The 14,359-nt window shown below is 41.8% G+C and overlaps 1 protein-coding gene, 1 long non-coding RNA gene and 1 pseudogene across 5 annotated transcripts in view; 1 reads left to right on the top strand and 2 right to left on the bottom strand.

The window, feature by feature from the left end:
• Positions 1-6,142: 6,142 nt before the first annotated feature.
• Positions 6,143-12,863, bottom strand: LOC111767774 (uncharacterized). Its single transcript, XR_011425060.1, has 3 exons — positions 12,723-12,863; positions 9,302-9,510; positions 6,143-6,984 (listed from the first exon to the last, which is right to left on the bottom strand). It is a non-coding gene; the product is annotated as an uncharacterized lncRNA (long non-coding RNA).
• LOC138917285 (small ribosomal subunit protein eS27-like) lies at positions 8,814-9,128 on the bottom strand (annotated as a pseudogene).
• Positions 12,683-14,359, top strand: part of RBM27 (RNA binding motif protein 27) — a 69,227-nt gene continuing 67,550 nt past the window's right edge. For 3 of the 4 annotated variants that reach the window (XM_023617495.2, XM_023617493.2, XM_023617494.2), the window contains exon 1: positions 12,842-13,115. In XM_023617495.2, the coding sequence (XP_023473263.1) occupies positions 13,057-13,115 (59 nt within the window). In that variant the 5' untranslated portion in view covers positions 12,842-13,056. Of the gene's footprint in view, positions 13,116-14,359 lie in introns of all 4 variants that reach the window. The other variant, XM_023617492.2, reaches the window with a different exon arrangement.

The raw sequence follows: 14,359 nt of genomic DNA, 5'->3' as shown, positions 1-14,359 counted from the left end.
AAAGTCCATGATGCAGTTCGCTGCCGCGAGCTCGTCCTGGCCAAGGTGGAGTTCTTTGGCCTTCAACCTTTTCACCCCGTGGAGCCGGGTTGGGTGTCTGTCAGGATGCCAGGATGCAAGGTTTATTAGTCTTCAGTGACTGAAGTGCTAATTATGGCTTGCTGCTGTGCACAGATATCTATTATTGTCAGTGGCATTAAACAGTCCAGAATTAGACATTTTATAACCATTTATTAACAGTTTCCATTTTTGAGCGAGAGACTAAAACTTTGCCTGGTCCCCCCATTGCCAGGCTCAGACTACTCCAACTGTGCTGCCATCCAAGGCTGTCCTGTCCGATGCGATAGTCACTAGCCAATTGTGGCCATTTACATTTAAATTAATTAAAACTAAATAAAATTTAAAATTCGGTTCTTCAGTCGCACTAGCCACTTTTCAAGTGCTCTATAGTCAGTGTAGCTAATGATTACAGTATCATCAGACAGTGCAGTAGCATCAGAAAAATCTATTGAGAAGTGCTGATCCAAGGCTTTTACTTTCTGGTGGTTATATAACTCTCACATGCGTTCATTTCTTAATTCAGTAAAGATTCATTAAGCATCTACAAAGCACTTTGTGGGGGGGGGGGGGGGGGGGGTGAGTTGCCCAGCCCTGAGTGGGTCTTTTTAAAGGACTAAGGGAAAAAAAAATTTAATAAAAACAAATTTTAGATTATATATATTTATTTATTTGCATTTTTTAAGAACTAGATTTGTGGGGCCGGCCTGGTGGGGCAGTGGTTAAGTGCGCAAGTTCCCCTTCGGTGCCCCAGATTCACTGGTTCAGATCCTGCATGCACACATGGCACCACTTGGCAAGCCATGCTGTGGTAGGCATCCCACATGTAAAGTAGAGGAAGATGGGCACGGATGTTAGCTCAGGGTCAATCTTCCTCAGCAAAAAGAGGAGGATTGGTGGCACATGTTAGCTCAGGGCTAATCTTCCTCAAAAAAAAAACTAGATTTGAAATACAAATTTAATGATGGCCTAACACAATGCCTGGCACACAGTATGGGCTCCATAAAAATTTATTGGATGAGAGGAAGGAAGTTAAGAAGGAATCTTAGGCTAAAGAGAACCTACCAGTGGCTCTCCTGCCCCTGGGCTCTTACACATATAAATACTCTGCATCACTTTTCGCACTCTCTTCCTTTAGCTACCAACCATTTAGACATCACTTTCTGACAGCCCAAGTCTGGGATAAATATCCCCTCCTATATGTTGCCTGAAGCACGCCCTTCTTGCCCTTCCTTGGGAAATTTATCTCACTGAATTTTGATTTCCTGTTTATTTATCACTAGACTGTAAGCTCCATGACAGCAGAGGCTGCCTAGCACAGTGTCTAGCACATAGTAGGTGCCTTATAAAGACTTGATTGAATGAATGAAAGAATCCTCATCCTCTACAGCTTTTATAACTACGGTTATATTTTCCTGTTCCAGTTCTTCCCTAACCAGTACTATTTGTCATCTTTGATTCATCAGCTTCCAATCCACATTGGTAATTGAAATTATTCATACAACAAATATTTATTGAGCACTCCTGTGAAGCTGACATAGAGGGCATATAGTAGGGAACAAGAGACATGGTCTCTGCCCTCATGGAGCTTACAGTTTAAAGGGTGTGAGACATTAAAGAAAAAAATAAGTAATTATGTGACTACAAATTATAAAATTATGAAAAACCTACCTTAAGGCCCCTAATTTCACCCTTTTTAATGTTCATATTTAAGTGACTAATATTCTTTTTTTTTAAGGGTCATTTGGATTCCATTCATTCAACAAAATTTGTTTAGCTTCTACTATGTACAAGACTATCTTAGATGTTGGAGATACAAAATTTGAACAAGACAGACACAGTCACCTCCTTCATAGAACATACAGTCTAGTGGAAGAGGCAGACATTGAAGCAATGGGAGTGATAGGAGGCCATGGAAGTATTTGTAAAAAGGAAGAGACACGGTCCTATTTGTATTTTATAACAATCATTCTGAAGCATGATTGGAAGGGAGCAAAAGTGAAAGGAAGGCCGTTGCAGTTGTCCAGATAAGAGGTGATGGTGGCTTAGACGATGGTGGTGGCAGTCAAGGTGGAGAAAGATGGACAGATTCAAGAGACATTTAGAAAATGAAATTTACTCCAGCTTAGTAATATGGCTTTTTAAGTGGGAATCATTGATTCTTTGCTATGCCGTGTGGAACATCCTCTCAAGGTAAATGAAACTAGAAAGGTAGCAGAGTGGATAAGAGCTCAGGCTCTGAATCACACAGACTGAGTTCATCATTTAGTAGTTGGGTGACCTCGGGCAATTCAATTAACCACTCTGTAAAATAAGGGAATAATAGTAAGCACCTCATAGGATTGCTATGAGGATTAAAGAAATAAAATGTGTATAAATCATATATATGTCTGGCATATAGTAAGCGCTTTAATATGTCAGCTATTTTTATTATTCTTCTAGGAAAATTGGTCTATAAATATGAGTCTGATTAACATAGAAAAAGCTTACCTGTGCCCTATAGTAATCTCTTCCCTAGCCTAACTGAGCTAGCTAGCACCATTTCATTGTGTGGTATACCTTCTCCAACTGTCAGACCATGTCGAGCTCATTCTTTAAAACTCCACAACAGAACTCACTTCCTCCTTGTTTGTTTTTTTTTTTTTTACCAAACCTACCACACCGGTCACTCTACTCAATTCAATTGAGTCAGGATTTCTAAATTTAGATCCACGAAGCTATAATCAGCTTTGGCTTGTCTCTGAATTCCTTTGTTTTTGTTTTTCATGCATATTTACCTAACTTCCTTACCTTTAGATGACACAGTCTAGGAAGGAATTGTAGGCACTTTTTTTGATATTTCTGTTCCACTGACGTGCAGCACTCAATGAAAGTGGTGGTCACTTCCCTACCCTATTAGACACCTTTTGATTTTAAGTAGTTTTTTTCCTACATTAGCATTCTACCTTTACTTTTACACTTCCCAAATGGTGAACAGATTTTTTTTTTAATGATACAAACAATGAGAATAAAGAGAAGAAGAATCCTTCTAGGACATATGGGCTTAGCTGATCCTCGGGTTGCTCTGTTTGCGACCTCTGGCAGCTAATGGACAGCAGAGGAAGAGTGTGTGAGGTGGTTGTGCTCAGAGGCTTTGGAGTAAGATGCTTGGGTCTGAATTGAGGTTCTGACCATGCTATCTCTGTTCCTTCAACCTCAGAACTCTGAGTCCTCACGTGTAAAATGTGGATAATGATAATACCTACCTCTTAGGTTTGCAGTGAGAATAATACAAGCTACACCATTTAACCCAATGCCTGGTTCACAGTAAGTGCTCAAGAAATATTAAGCTAAAGAGAAAGAAAGAAAAGTGGAGAATACTGGAAGCCAGTTTGATCAGTGCTATGGTCTGAATGTTTGTATCCCCCCTCCCCAAATTCATATATTGAAATCACAATGCTCAATGTGATGGTATTAAGAGGTGGGGCCTTTCAGAGGTGCTTAGGCCAGGAAAATGGAGCCCTTATGAATGGGATTAGTGCTCTTATAAAAAAGAACCCAGAAGCTCCCCACCCACCTCCTCGCATCATGAGGATACAAAGAGAAGTGTGCAACTGAGAAGAAGGACCTCACCAGGCCATGAAGGCATCCAGCTTCCAGAATTGTGAAGAATAAATTTCTTTTGTTTACACGTCACTCAGTCTGCAGTATTTTGTTATAGCAGCCCAAATGGGCTAAGACAGTCTTTTAATTGATGGAAATTCTAAATCCGATTAACATGAGATAGGACTAAGTAGCCACGTTGATTAGGGAGACTTTTATATTTAGATATATGTAACCAAATGAGAAAAGTTGCACTTCTCAGGTACCAAAATTTTGAGAAACTCCTGTTGCCTAGATGTCTCCTAAGGTAGCAATATTTGTAAGTCTTAGGAATTAGAAATCACTCACTCATGCTACTCCAAACTCAGGATCCACAAGCTTCAGCCTGCCATCTTGTCAACATTCCACAGAGCATCACCAGCTGTGTCATAGGCTCCTGTGGGAAATGTGACACCTGAGTCATCAAAACACCGCTTGGGATTCCTACATAGCCTACCTTTCCAAATTGCCACCACCATTACCATTGCCATTGGAGAGCAGCCTAAGGGTTCCTTATGAAACAGAAGGAAGGAAGGAGGGAAGGAAGGAAAGAGGGAAGCAAGGAAAGAAAGAAAAAAGGAAGGAGAAAAAGAAAGAAAGGGAAGAGGAAAAACAAAGAAATAGGTAAAGACAAACAATCACAAATTATTGAGATTCCAATTTCGGTGACTATATTTTTTAAATTTATTTTGTGCATTTATGTTTAACTTTCCTATTTTTACATATGAAAAAATAGTGTCAATGAAATTAGACTGGTCTAAACTATATAAATTGGGGGCACAACCATGGTCCTACTCTTTTTTTTTTTATTAATTGGTCAGGGTCCCAATATCTTAGTAGCCAGAAGTCAGTATCTTCCTCTAGATGCTATTCCATATAGTGTCTGAGAGTGTGGGCTCTAGTGTCAGATTGTCTCACTCTGAATTATGGATACCTTCCCCCCATTCCAAACTTGCTGTGTGACCTTGGGCAAATCATTTGACCTGTCTGGGCCTATAACATGGTGATAATAATAGTACTTATCTAGTAACATTGTTGTGATGATGATAATAGTCATTCATTAATATGTATTGAGCATCTATTATACGCCAGGTTTTGCTTTCAGTGCTAAGGATATAATGTGAACAAGGAAGACAGAATCCTTGACCTCATTAAAATTTATATTCTGGTTAGAGTGAGGTAAAGAAAAAATAAATGAAAAAGTTTCAAACCATGAAAAATGCTACGAAAAACATAAAACAGGATTATGCGATAGAGAATAACTAGAAGAGGAAAGCGGGACATTAATTTAGGTTGGATGCTTAAGGAAGGTCTTTCTAAGGAGGTGATATTTGAGCTGACAAGAAAAAGTCAACCATACAAAGTTGTGTGGAAAAGAGTTCCAGGCAAAAGGACCAGCAAGTGCAAAGGCCCTCAGATGAGAAGGAGCTTGAAATGTCTGAAAAACAAAAGAAGCTTTGTCCTCAAACCTCTCTTCTCAAATATCTAGCACCCTCTCCTCACATTCAACTGATGATTGCGTCTTAATTCACTGAAAAAATAGAAGCAATCAATAAAGAACTTCCATGAGTTCCTTCTACTACATCTACCATCATACCTCTATTCATTAACACGTGCTGTTTCTTCTACTTATCATAAACAATCAATCAGGGCTTCTATTAAGACCTATCCTCCATTTGTACACTAAATCCCATTGTCTTTTCATACTAAGAGATTTTATTCCTGCAGTTGCCCACCTTACCTCCCATATCATCAGATTTTCTTTCTCTACTAGATCATGCCTAGCCACATTTATGCATGTCTTCTCACCTAATGCAAGCAAGCAGACAACAAGCAAAAGAAAAACAGAACAAAATGCGAACAAACCCTATCTTCTCTATCCCACCACACCGTCTAGTACCTTCATTGCTCTGCTCCTCTTTACAGTAAAACCCTTCAAGAGAACTGTCATACTATCTCTAATTCATCTCCTCCCTTTCTCTCCTGAGCCCTTTCCAATCAGGTGTTCACCTTTTTCACTTTATGTGATCGTCCAGGTCATAAATAACCACCATGCTGCCAAATCCATGGTCAGTTCTCTGTCTTCATCTTACTTGATCCAAGAACTACATTTGACACAGTTGAAAACTCCATCGCTCCTAAGACACATTTCATCTCTCTGTTCTCCTGCCACACTGGGCCATGCCTTCTCAGTCTACTTTACCGGATGTTACTCACCTTCCTTCTAAATAGGAGAATGCCCTAATGGCCTTCCTTTCTAGATTTACTTGCCTATATGATTTTATCCAGGCCTATGGTTTTAAACCCAATTTACATGTTGATGAATCCCCAATTTTTAACACCAGGCTCAATCTCTCTCATGATCTCTGGACTCACAGATCCAATTGCCTACTTAACAATCTGCACTTGGATTTTTATGTTGATTATCTATCATGCCTAACAAATTACCCCCAAAATCAGTGGCTTAATATAATAACCATTTATTATCTTCCACAGTTTCTGTGGGTGAGGAGTTTGGGAGCAGCTTGACTGGGTGCTTCTGGCTTGAGGGCTTTCATGAGATTACAGTCAGATGTTAGCCAGGGCTGCAGTCATCTGAAGGTTTGACTGGGGCTAGAAGATGTGCTAGTAACAGCTCACTCATAAGGCTGAGAAGTTAGTCCTGGCTGTTGGTAAGAGGTCTCAGTTCCTCTCAACATGGGACTCTCCACAGGGTTGATTGAGTGTCTTGTGACATGGCCACAGGCTTTCCCCAGATCAAGAGATCCAAGGTGGAAGCTACAACGCTTTTGATGACCTAGCCTTGGAAGTCAATGACCGTCACTTCTACTGTATTCTATTGGTCACACAGACAAGCCCTGATCCAATGTGGGAGGAAAGTACACATGGATGTGAATAGTAGGAGGTGAGGATCATTGCGGGCCATTTTGGAGGCTGGATACCACAATGTCTCAGACAATGTCTAATATCTCATTTACGTCCAAAAATGAATTTGTGATCTACTAGCCATTCCCTAAATCTGCTCCTCCCTCATTTTCCCCATCTTGGGCCAGTTACTCAGGCCAAACACCTTGGTGTCATTCTTGTTCCTCTTTGTGTTTCTTACTGACAATTAATCTGTCAGCAAAAGTCGTTGACTCTACCTTCAAAATATATCCAGAATCCAACTTCTTCTTACCATCTCTTTCACTGCTTGTCTAGTCCAAACCATCATCACTCTTGTTTGGATTATTGCCTCCTAACTGGTTTCCTGACCTCCACTTTTGTCCCCTCCAGTCTGATCATCATAAGGCAGCCATAGTGATCCTGTTTAAAAAAAATAAAAATTATATCAGATTATTTTATTCCACTGTTTGAAACTCTCAGTGTCTTCCAGTCTCTTTCAGAATAAAAATTCAAAGTCCTTCCCATGACCAACAAAGTGTGCCATGATCTGGCCTATAACTACCTCTCTAACCTCTTCTATCATCACTGTCCTTCTGGCTCACACTGCTCCAGCCCCATTCCTTCCCCTCTTTCCTCAAACAGGCCAAGTTGTTTCCTGCCTCAGGGTCTTTGCACTTCCCTGGAAAGCTCTTCTCCCGGACATCGAGATGATTAACACCCTTACTGCCTCTAAACCTTCCCCATCACTCTCTATCCCCTCTCTTTACCTTATTTTTCTTTGTAGAACGTATCCCACCTGACTTATTATATAGTTATTTGTCATGATTCTCCTCCTGCTAAAACAGATCTCCAAGAGAATGCCTGTCTTCTTCACTGCTGTATCCCGTGGGCCTATAACACTGCTTTGCCTATGATAGGTTTTCAATCAATATTTCTTGAAAGAAAGAAAGAAAGAAAGGCTGAACGCAGGACCTGAAAGAGGCTAATCCATGCAAAGCTGCTTGGCAGAGCACCTGGCACACAAGGAGTATGAATTACTATTATTTGATGTGTTCAAATCCTAAGGGGCTATTCAGTCCAAAGAAGAGAGGGCAGTTCTCTTCTCATATCGGAGGGATAATCAGAGGGAACCAGAGACTGGTTAGTCCACTATTGTTGTGATTCCTGCTGCAAAAAAAAAAAAGTCACTACTGCAGTGGAGCTTTACACATTTCTCCTGGATCGTTTTCTAATCTGCAAGAATGTCAGACCTGTGTCCCCACACAGGTCCAGTGGGAATCCATGGAGCCCTCAGAGAATAGGGCGAGGACTATTTTTGGTATGTGTACACCCAAGATGCCACTTTCAATCTTTTCTCCCTGCTGACACTGCTCTCAACATGTGAAGCAACTTTTTTTTTAATTGATATACTTGTAGAGTCATATGAAGTTGTAAGAAATAATGCAGCGAGAACTCTTGCACACTTTTCCCAATTTCTCCCAAAGGTAACATTTGCAAAACTATAGTATAATATCATAATCAGAATGTTGACATTGATACAAGTTTTAGGTGTATTCATTTGTGCATATTTGCGTGTGCGTGTATATATACACATATAAATATAAATTTAATTCTACACACTGTTATCACCCCTGTGGTTCCTGTATCCACACCACAGTCAAGATACAGAACAGTTCCAACACGCAAGGATTCCTTATTGTCTTCAATAACTACTCCCACTTTTCCTCCACTCCCCCATCTCTGTCCCCCACTCCTAAAATTATGTAATTTTCAAAATATTATATAAATGGAACCATACAATATGTAACCTTTGGCGATTATGCTAGCTCAGCATAATTCATCCAAACTGTTGCCTGTATCAATAGTTCCTTCCTTTTTATTGCTAAGTGGCATTCCCTGGTATGTATATATCACAGTTTGTTTAACCATTCACCTGTTTAAGGTCATCTGGGCTGATTCCAGTTTTTGGTTATTATAAATAAAACTGCTATAAACATTTGTATACAGGTTTTTGAGTGTGAACATAAGTTTCCTTTTCTTTGAGATACATGCCCAGGAGTGTAATTGTTGGGTCATATGGTAGTTGCCTGTTTAGTTTTTAGAGAAAAATACCAAACTGTTTTTCAGAGTGGCTGTACCATTTTACATTACCACTAGCAAGGTATGAGTGATCCAGTTGTTCTGCATTCTTATCAGCATTTCAGTTTTTTTATATGAGCCATTTTTCTAGGTATGTAGTGTGAAGCAACTTTTTTTTTAATCCAAAATTTGTTTATTGGGATGGTTTCCCACTCATCTTGATTCAAAGTGCTTTCAGTGCTGCTTCTGTCTGAAGGAGCATCCTTCTGTAAGCCTTGCTTTTCCTTCTGCAGGCTGGCAGAGGACAATGGAGCAGCCAACACACAAAACTACCATTTGTGCATGGCTAAAGACAGCGGTAGTTTTATAGTATCCTGGGCATTTCACATCCATGAAGTAGGAACTGGGGCTCTGCACCAGGCGCTTCTTCTTGCATCTCCTCTTCTCTTCTGGAGAGGGATGAAGGGATCCTTTGCAAGAGGCATATTCTTGCAGGGAAGTCAGCACTACTGGAGAAGTGAAGCAACTTTTTAAAAAAACCCTTATAACATAGTTCTCCTAGGAAAACTCCAAGCCTAGTGTGGAGAATAAGGACAAAAAACAAACAAAAAACCAATTTGTGGGCATGATCTACTCTGATTCTGGAAGGCCTATCTACCTCTGTCAACACTCATGTGAAATCACATTGCTGGCAGTTCTTCCTGGTTGACGTCCGGTTACCCTCAAGCCAAGAAAGGGAACTTGGCTTAAAGAAGAATGGTTTAGATGACGCTTCTTGTAGCCACTCTCTCTTTTCAATGGCTTATATTCTTCTTCTTTTCTTAGATACATTGGTATCTCTTTCTCTCTATGCCTGTGAAGATAAAACTGAGAGAAAAGTCAGTCTTTGTTAAGTATCCATTTTAACATCCACTTTCACTAGGGAAAGAACAATTATTTAAAATCAGTCTTGCTCTCTCTTACCAAGAATAGTGCCTGATAGATAGTAATGGGCTCAATACAGGTTTGGTGAATTAATTTTGAATGAACCACATAGTTTATATTTCAGTGTTTGCTAGTGAGATGATTAAGTGAAGGATATAGATGTGGGCTTTGGAGTCAAACACACATGGTGAAGCCTGGGTCTTTCCACTCATTAGCTTCATGACCTTTCTGGGATGCAATTTTCTTGTCTGTGAATATTGTTTATTATACAGCGTACTGTGAGGATGAGAGGCAAATGAATTATTTAGCACAGGGCCAGTACACAGTATGTACTCAACAACTTTGGCTATGATTACTTCCAATGCCTATTAGATCACCAGAATCTGACCTCCCAAATGGATATAACTTTTCCAACATTTGTCTCTGCCCCACCCCAGAGAACAGAATCTGACACATGGCAAGCAGCACTCAGTATAAGTGTATTGAATTAATACACATAAGTATGCATTGCACTCAGGGTAGCCTAACAACTGTATGGCTGCCTCATTCATTCATGGACTGAGGATGAATCAGTTCTATGCATACAATGGATGCTACCAACTGAAGTATATGAAAAGTTCTGGGCCATGGCTACTGACCAAATCTGAACCAGGGATGGGAGTGGGACTGACTACGCTGTATGCCACTTTCACTTCTGGAAAAGCAACTGTTTACAGATGCTACTTTCTCAACATACAGTTTGGGGTTCAATATCTACATTCAAAGCAATAGTCCTAACACATATAGTATACTCAATTTAGCAAAGTAATATAGGGGCCGGCCCCGTGGCCAAGTGGTTAAATTCGCGTATTCTGCTTCGGTGGCCCAGGGTTTCGTCAGTTCAGCTCCTGGGCACGGACATGGCACCGCTCGTCAAGCCATGCTGAGGCGGCATCTCACATGCCACAACTAGAAGGACCCACAACTAATATATACAACTATGTACTGGGGGGATTTGGGGAGAAAAAGCAATTTTTTAAAAAAGAAAAGTAATATAATAACATCACAATTTGAAAACTAGAAAAAAGGAAAAAAATTATCCAGGGTTCCCAAACCCAAATATTACTACTGTAATGTCTCTTCTACTCTGTGTAATGTGCTTGGTTAAACGATGCCCTTGGTCACTAGGAAGCCAGTATCTCAGCACCCTCACCTCTGAAATAAGACCTGCAAGATTTGTTGTATAAATACATTTGAAAAGTACTTTGAAATTCTTGCAGAGGAGTGATTCACTGTGATAAAGCCAACTCCTGTTCCATTTTTATCATACTATTAAGTTCTTGCCTAGCCTTAGGCCTAATCAAATCACTTTTACATCTCCTTTTAAAATTTCTGTCATTTGGGGTAACGCTTCATCTCCTTAGGAAAAAGAAGTGAAGGAAAAATGTAGATAAGCATAAAGGAAGAAAGGGAGAGGAGAGAGGGAAGAAGAGGCAACTGTCAGATGTGAGAAAGCTCTGGGCTTGCTGTCAGAAGTTCTGGATGCTGCTTTGCTCCATTTACAGACGTGTGATTCTGGGTAAACCACCAGTCACTCTGGGCTTTTTTCCTCATTTGCAAAGTTAGGGAGGAGGTGTCAGTGAAGGAGGGTTGTTACCTGATTTCTAAGTGCATTTCACTTTTATTACTCTTGGTAAGGGGTCCACAAACTGCAGCCAGCAAGCTAAACCCTGTTGCCACCTGTTTCTGTACACCTGCTAGGTAACAACGGATTTTACACCTTTTTTTTGAAGATTTTATTTTTCCTTTCTTTCCCCAAAGCCCCCCAGTACATAGTTGTGTATTTTTAGTTGTGGGTACTTCTAGTTGTGGCATGTGGGACGCCGCCTCGGCATGGCTTGATGAGCAGTGCCATGTCCGCACCCAGGATCCAAACCAGCAAAACCCTGGGCCGCCAAAGCAGAGCGCATGAACTTAAACACTCGGCCACAGGGCCGGCCCAGGATTTTACACTTTTAAATAGTAGAAAAAAAAATCACGAGAATAGTATGTTGTGACATGAAAATTAAAGTTGAAATTTTCATATAAGTTTTATTGGAACACAGCCAGAATCATTCATTTACATATGGCCAGCTTCAGGCCAAGAGGGCAGAGTTGAGTAGTTGCCAGAGACCTCATGGCCGGCAAAACCGAAAATGTTTACTATCTAGCCCTTTACAGAAAAAGTCTGCCTACTTTTGCTCTATGTATATGTAATATACGGTATTCAAGCTTATTCTCGGTTGACCTATCTCTCTTATGTGAAGTGTGTGCTCATCAAGTCTTTCAAAATGTTATTACTATAGTGCATAATCCCATAAACCGTTCAGCTTTCTAAGAGGAGGGACTGTTTGTTTTGCTCACCATTGGAATCCTAGTGCCTTACACAGTGCTGGCATATAGCAGGTGCTCAGTATTTGTTGTTGAATAAACATTCTAACACCAGTGCCAAGCGCCAGTGATTTCAAAACTCCAAAAAGAATTTCTCATCTGGTACAAACTAAGTTGCCTATTTCGGTATTTAAGTTTTTAAGCTGACCAAAATTCTCCAGGAAAAAAACCCAAAAACCAAAACACTGACTTTTAGATATGCAACGAAAAGAGAATTAACAAAAATATATTGGAATCGTTTTTCTTCCTAAAAAAAAAGCACATACTAAAAATACTGTAAAATTGAAATGGCCTCAGTTTTTTACATCCGTTTTAAAACGGCGCCACGTTTTAAAAATGAGGATTATCGGAGTCCATGGCATGGTTTTCAAAGACGTTCTGCGTAATTTAAGCACAGCGGCAAAAAATACAAGCATGTGTGCCAAGCAAAACGAGTGTGTAAGGAAAAAAAGTAAAATTTTGCATTCTGTGCAATGTGTCGAACGTGAACGTATTGCACGTTGTGTTGCAGATTTACTACAGCTGAGTCATTTCGGGACACGAGTGTGTGTTTCCAGGAAAAATGTGAGGAAGGAACCAGACTGAGGGGCTCGCCGGGTTCCCCCAGGCACTCGCAGCAGCAGACACCGGTATTCCGCGGCGGGCGGCAGCGTGGTCGAAAAAGGCGCCGCGGCCCCTTTAAGAGGCACAGCACCTTCTCCAAGATACCATCTTGCACCAGGAGTTCACGTAAGCTCTCCACCTACCTTGCTATATCCCTTCTCCATAACTGGGTACGACCGGCCGGCGGGGCAAGCGAGCCTTTTCATTGGCTTTGCGCGCACGGCCCTCTCTCTTCTATTGGCTCCTGCGCCCGCCACTTGGCGCTATCTCCCGCCCGCCCGAGCCGTCGTGCTAGGTTGAGTGAGGGCTCTTGGGTTAGTTCCTGTTAGGCCCCGGCTTGGGGAGTAGGTTGAAGTCTCCTAAGATGCCCGGTGGGCTGGGACACCCGGAGCTGTGAAGAGGGCGTGAGGAGGCGGCGAGGGAAGACCCGCGGCAGGCCTACCCAAGAGCGGCGGCCGAGCCCGCCTTCCCTGCACCATGCTTATAGAGGATGTGGATGCCCTCAAGTCCTGGCTGGCCAAGTTACTGGAGCCTATGTGAGTGAGCCAGGCTGGGCCAGGGCCGCGAACGTGGGCGTTGGGGGCCCGCGGGGGCGTGGGGGAGGGGAGGCGGCGTGGGGGAAGGCGGAGCGGCGGGGCGGCGGTCGGGAGGTCCCGGAGACGTCTTCTCTGTAGTACTATCACCATTGTGGGGCGGGCGGGGGGGGGGGCGGGGGGGGAGGGCGAGGTAGCGAGGGGCGTAGAGGCGGTGTGGCTGGGGGACGGGGGGAGACGGGGGGGACGGGGGGACGGGGGGGGCCAAGGACGGCGAGGGCTGTTTGAATATAAAAATCGGGGTGCTGGAAAGGGTAGCAGTAATAGGGAGGGAATTTAAAAAACATTGCTATTTGAGAACGGAGAGAGCAGGGCTATCGAGGGATTTTTAAATGGGAATATTGGGATCTTGAAGGGAGTAGCAGGATATGGAATGCTTTACAAACAATGTTATTCCGGGACTAAAAGATCTAGAAGCGGGGTATCGAGGGCCTTTTAAAAACATGAGGGCAGAAAGGGATTGTAGGGACATTGAAGGTTTTATAGCGATTATTGATGAGCCCTCAGGGTTCAAGAATATTGAAGGATTTGAAAAATAATGGGGTAATGTTGAAGGGGATATGTGGGCATTGAAGTATTTTAGGAATTGTTGGGGAGCTGATAAGTATGATAGGAAAGGTATTAAGTGTTTTAAAAATATTGAGGAGTTGATAATGCTGGGAGAACTGATGACTTTTAAATATCATTAAGGGTTGGGAAAAAAATTGAGACATTTATAAGGCTGGGGCTTAAAAGGGCAACCCTGGTATCTAATGTTACTGGAGGAGGAGCTGAAAGGGATGTACATGTCTGCAGCATCTCGGGATTTTTAGGTACAGGTATTGGAGGAATAAAAGGGGTAGTAGAATGAGTTTTGTAAATGTTACTGAAAGATTGAGGGGGCAACTGAAGATATTGGGGTGTAAGATTATTGTTGAGGGGCTGAAAAACATGGGAGGGGCTTGTTTTTTAGTATTGGATAGTCTTGTAGAAATATTGGGACGCTTGAAAGGAATAGGAGAGGTATCATCTTTTTGTTTTAGAACCATTTTAAAGGGGGTAGGATTGTGGAGTGTTTATTTGGGACACTAGCGTATAGCTAGTCTCTGAAACATATCTCCCGGAGGGAAGAGGGGGAAGGCTGACTGGAGAGTTGGAGAGCAATGCTATCTTTAGTCCTCTTGGGAAAGAAAGCATGGAAAGGGGAG

The sequence above is a fragment of the Equus caballus genome, chromosome 14, assembly GCF_041296265.1.
Source record: "Equus caballus isolate H_3958 breed thoroughbred chromosome 14, TB-T2T, whole genome shotgun sequence".
Taxonomy (NCBI): domain Eukaryota; kingdom Metazoa; phylum Chordata; class Mammalia; order Perissodactyla; family Equidae; genus Equus; species Equus caballus.
The sequence above is the reverse complement of the archived record's forward strand: the minus strand, read 5'-3'. Positions and strand labels throughout refer to the sequence as shown.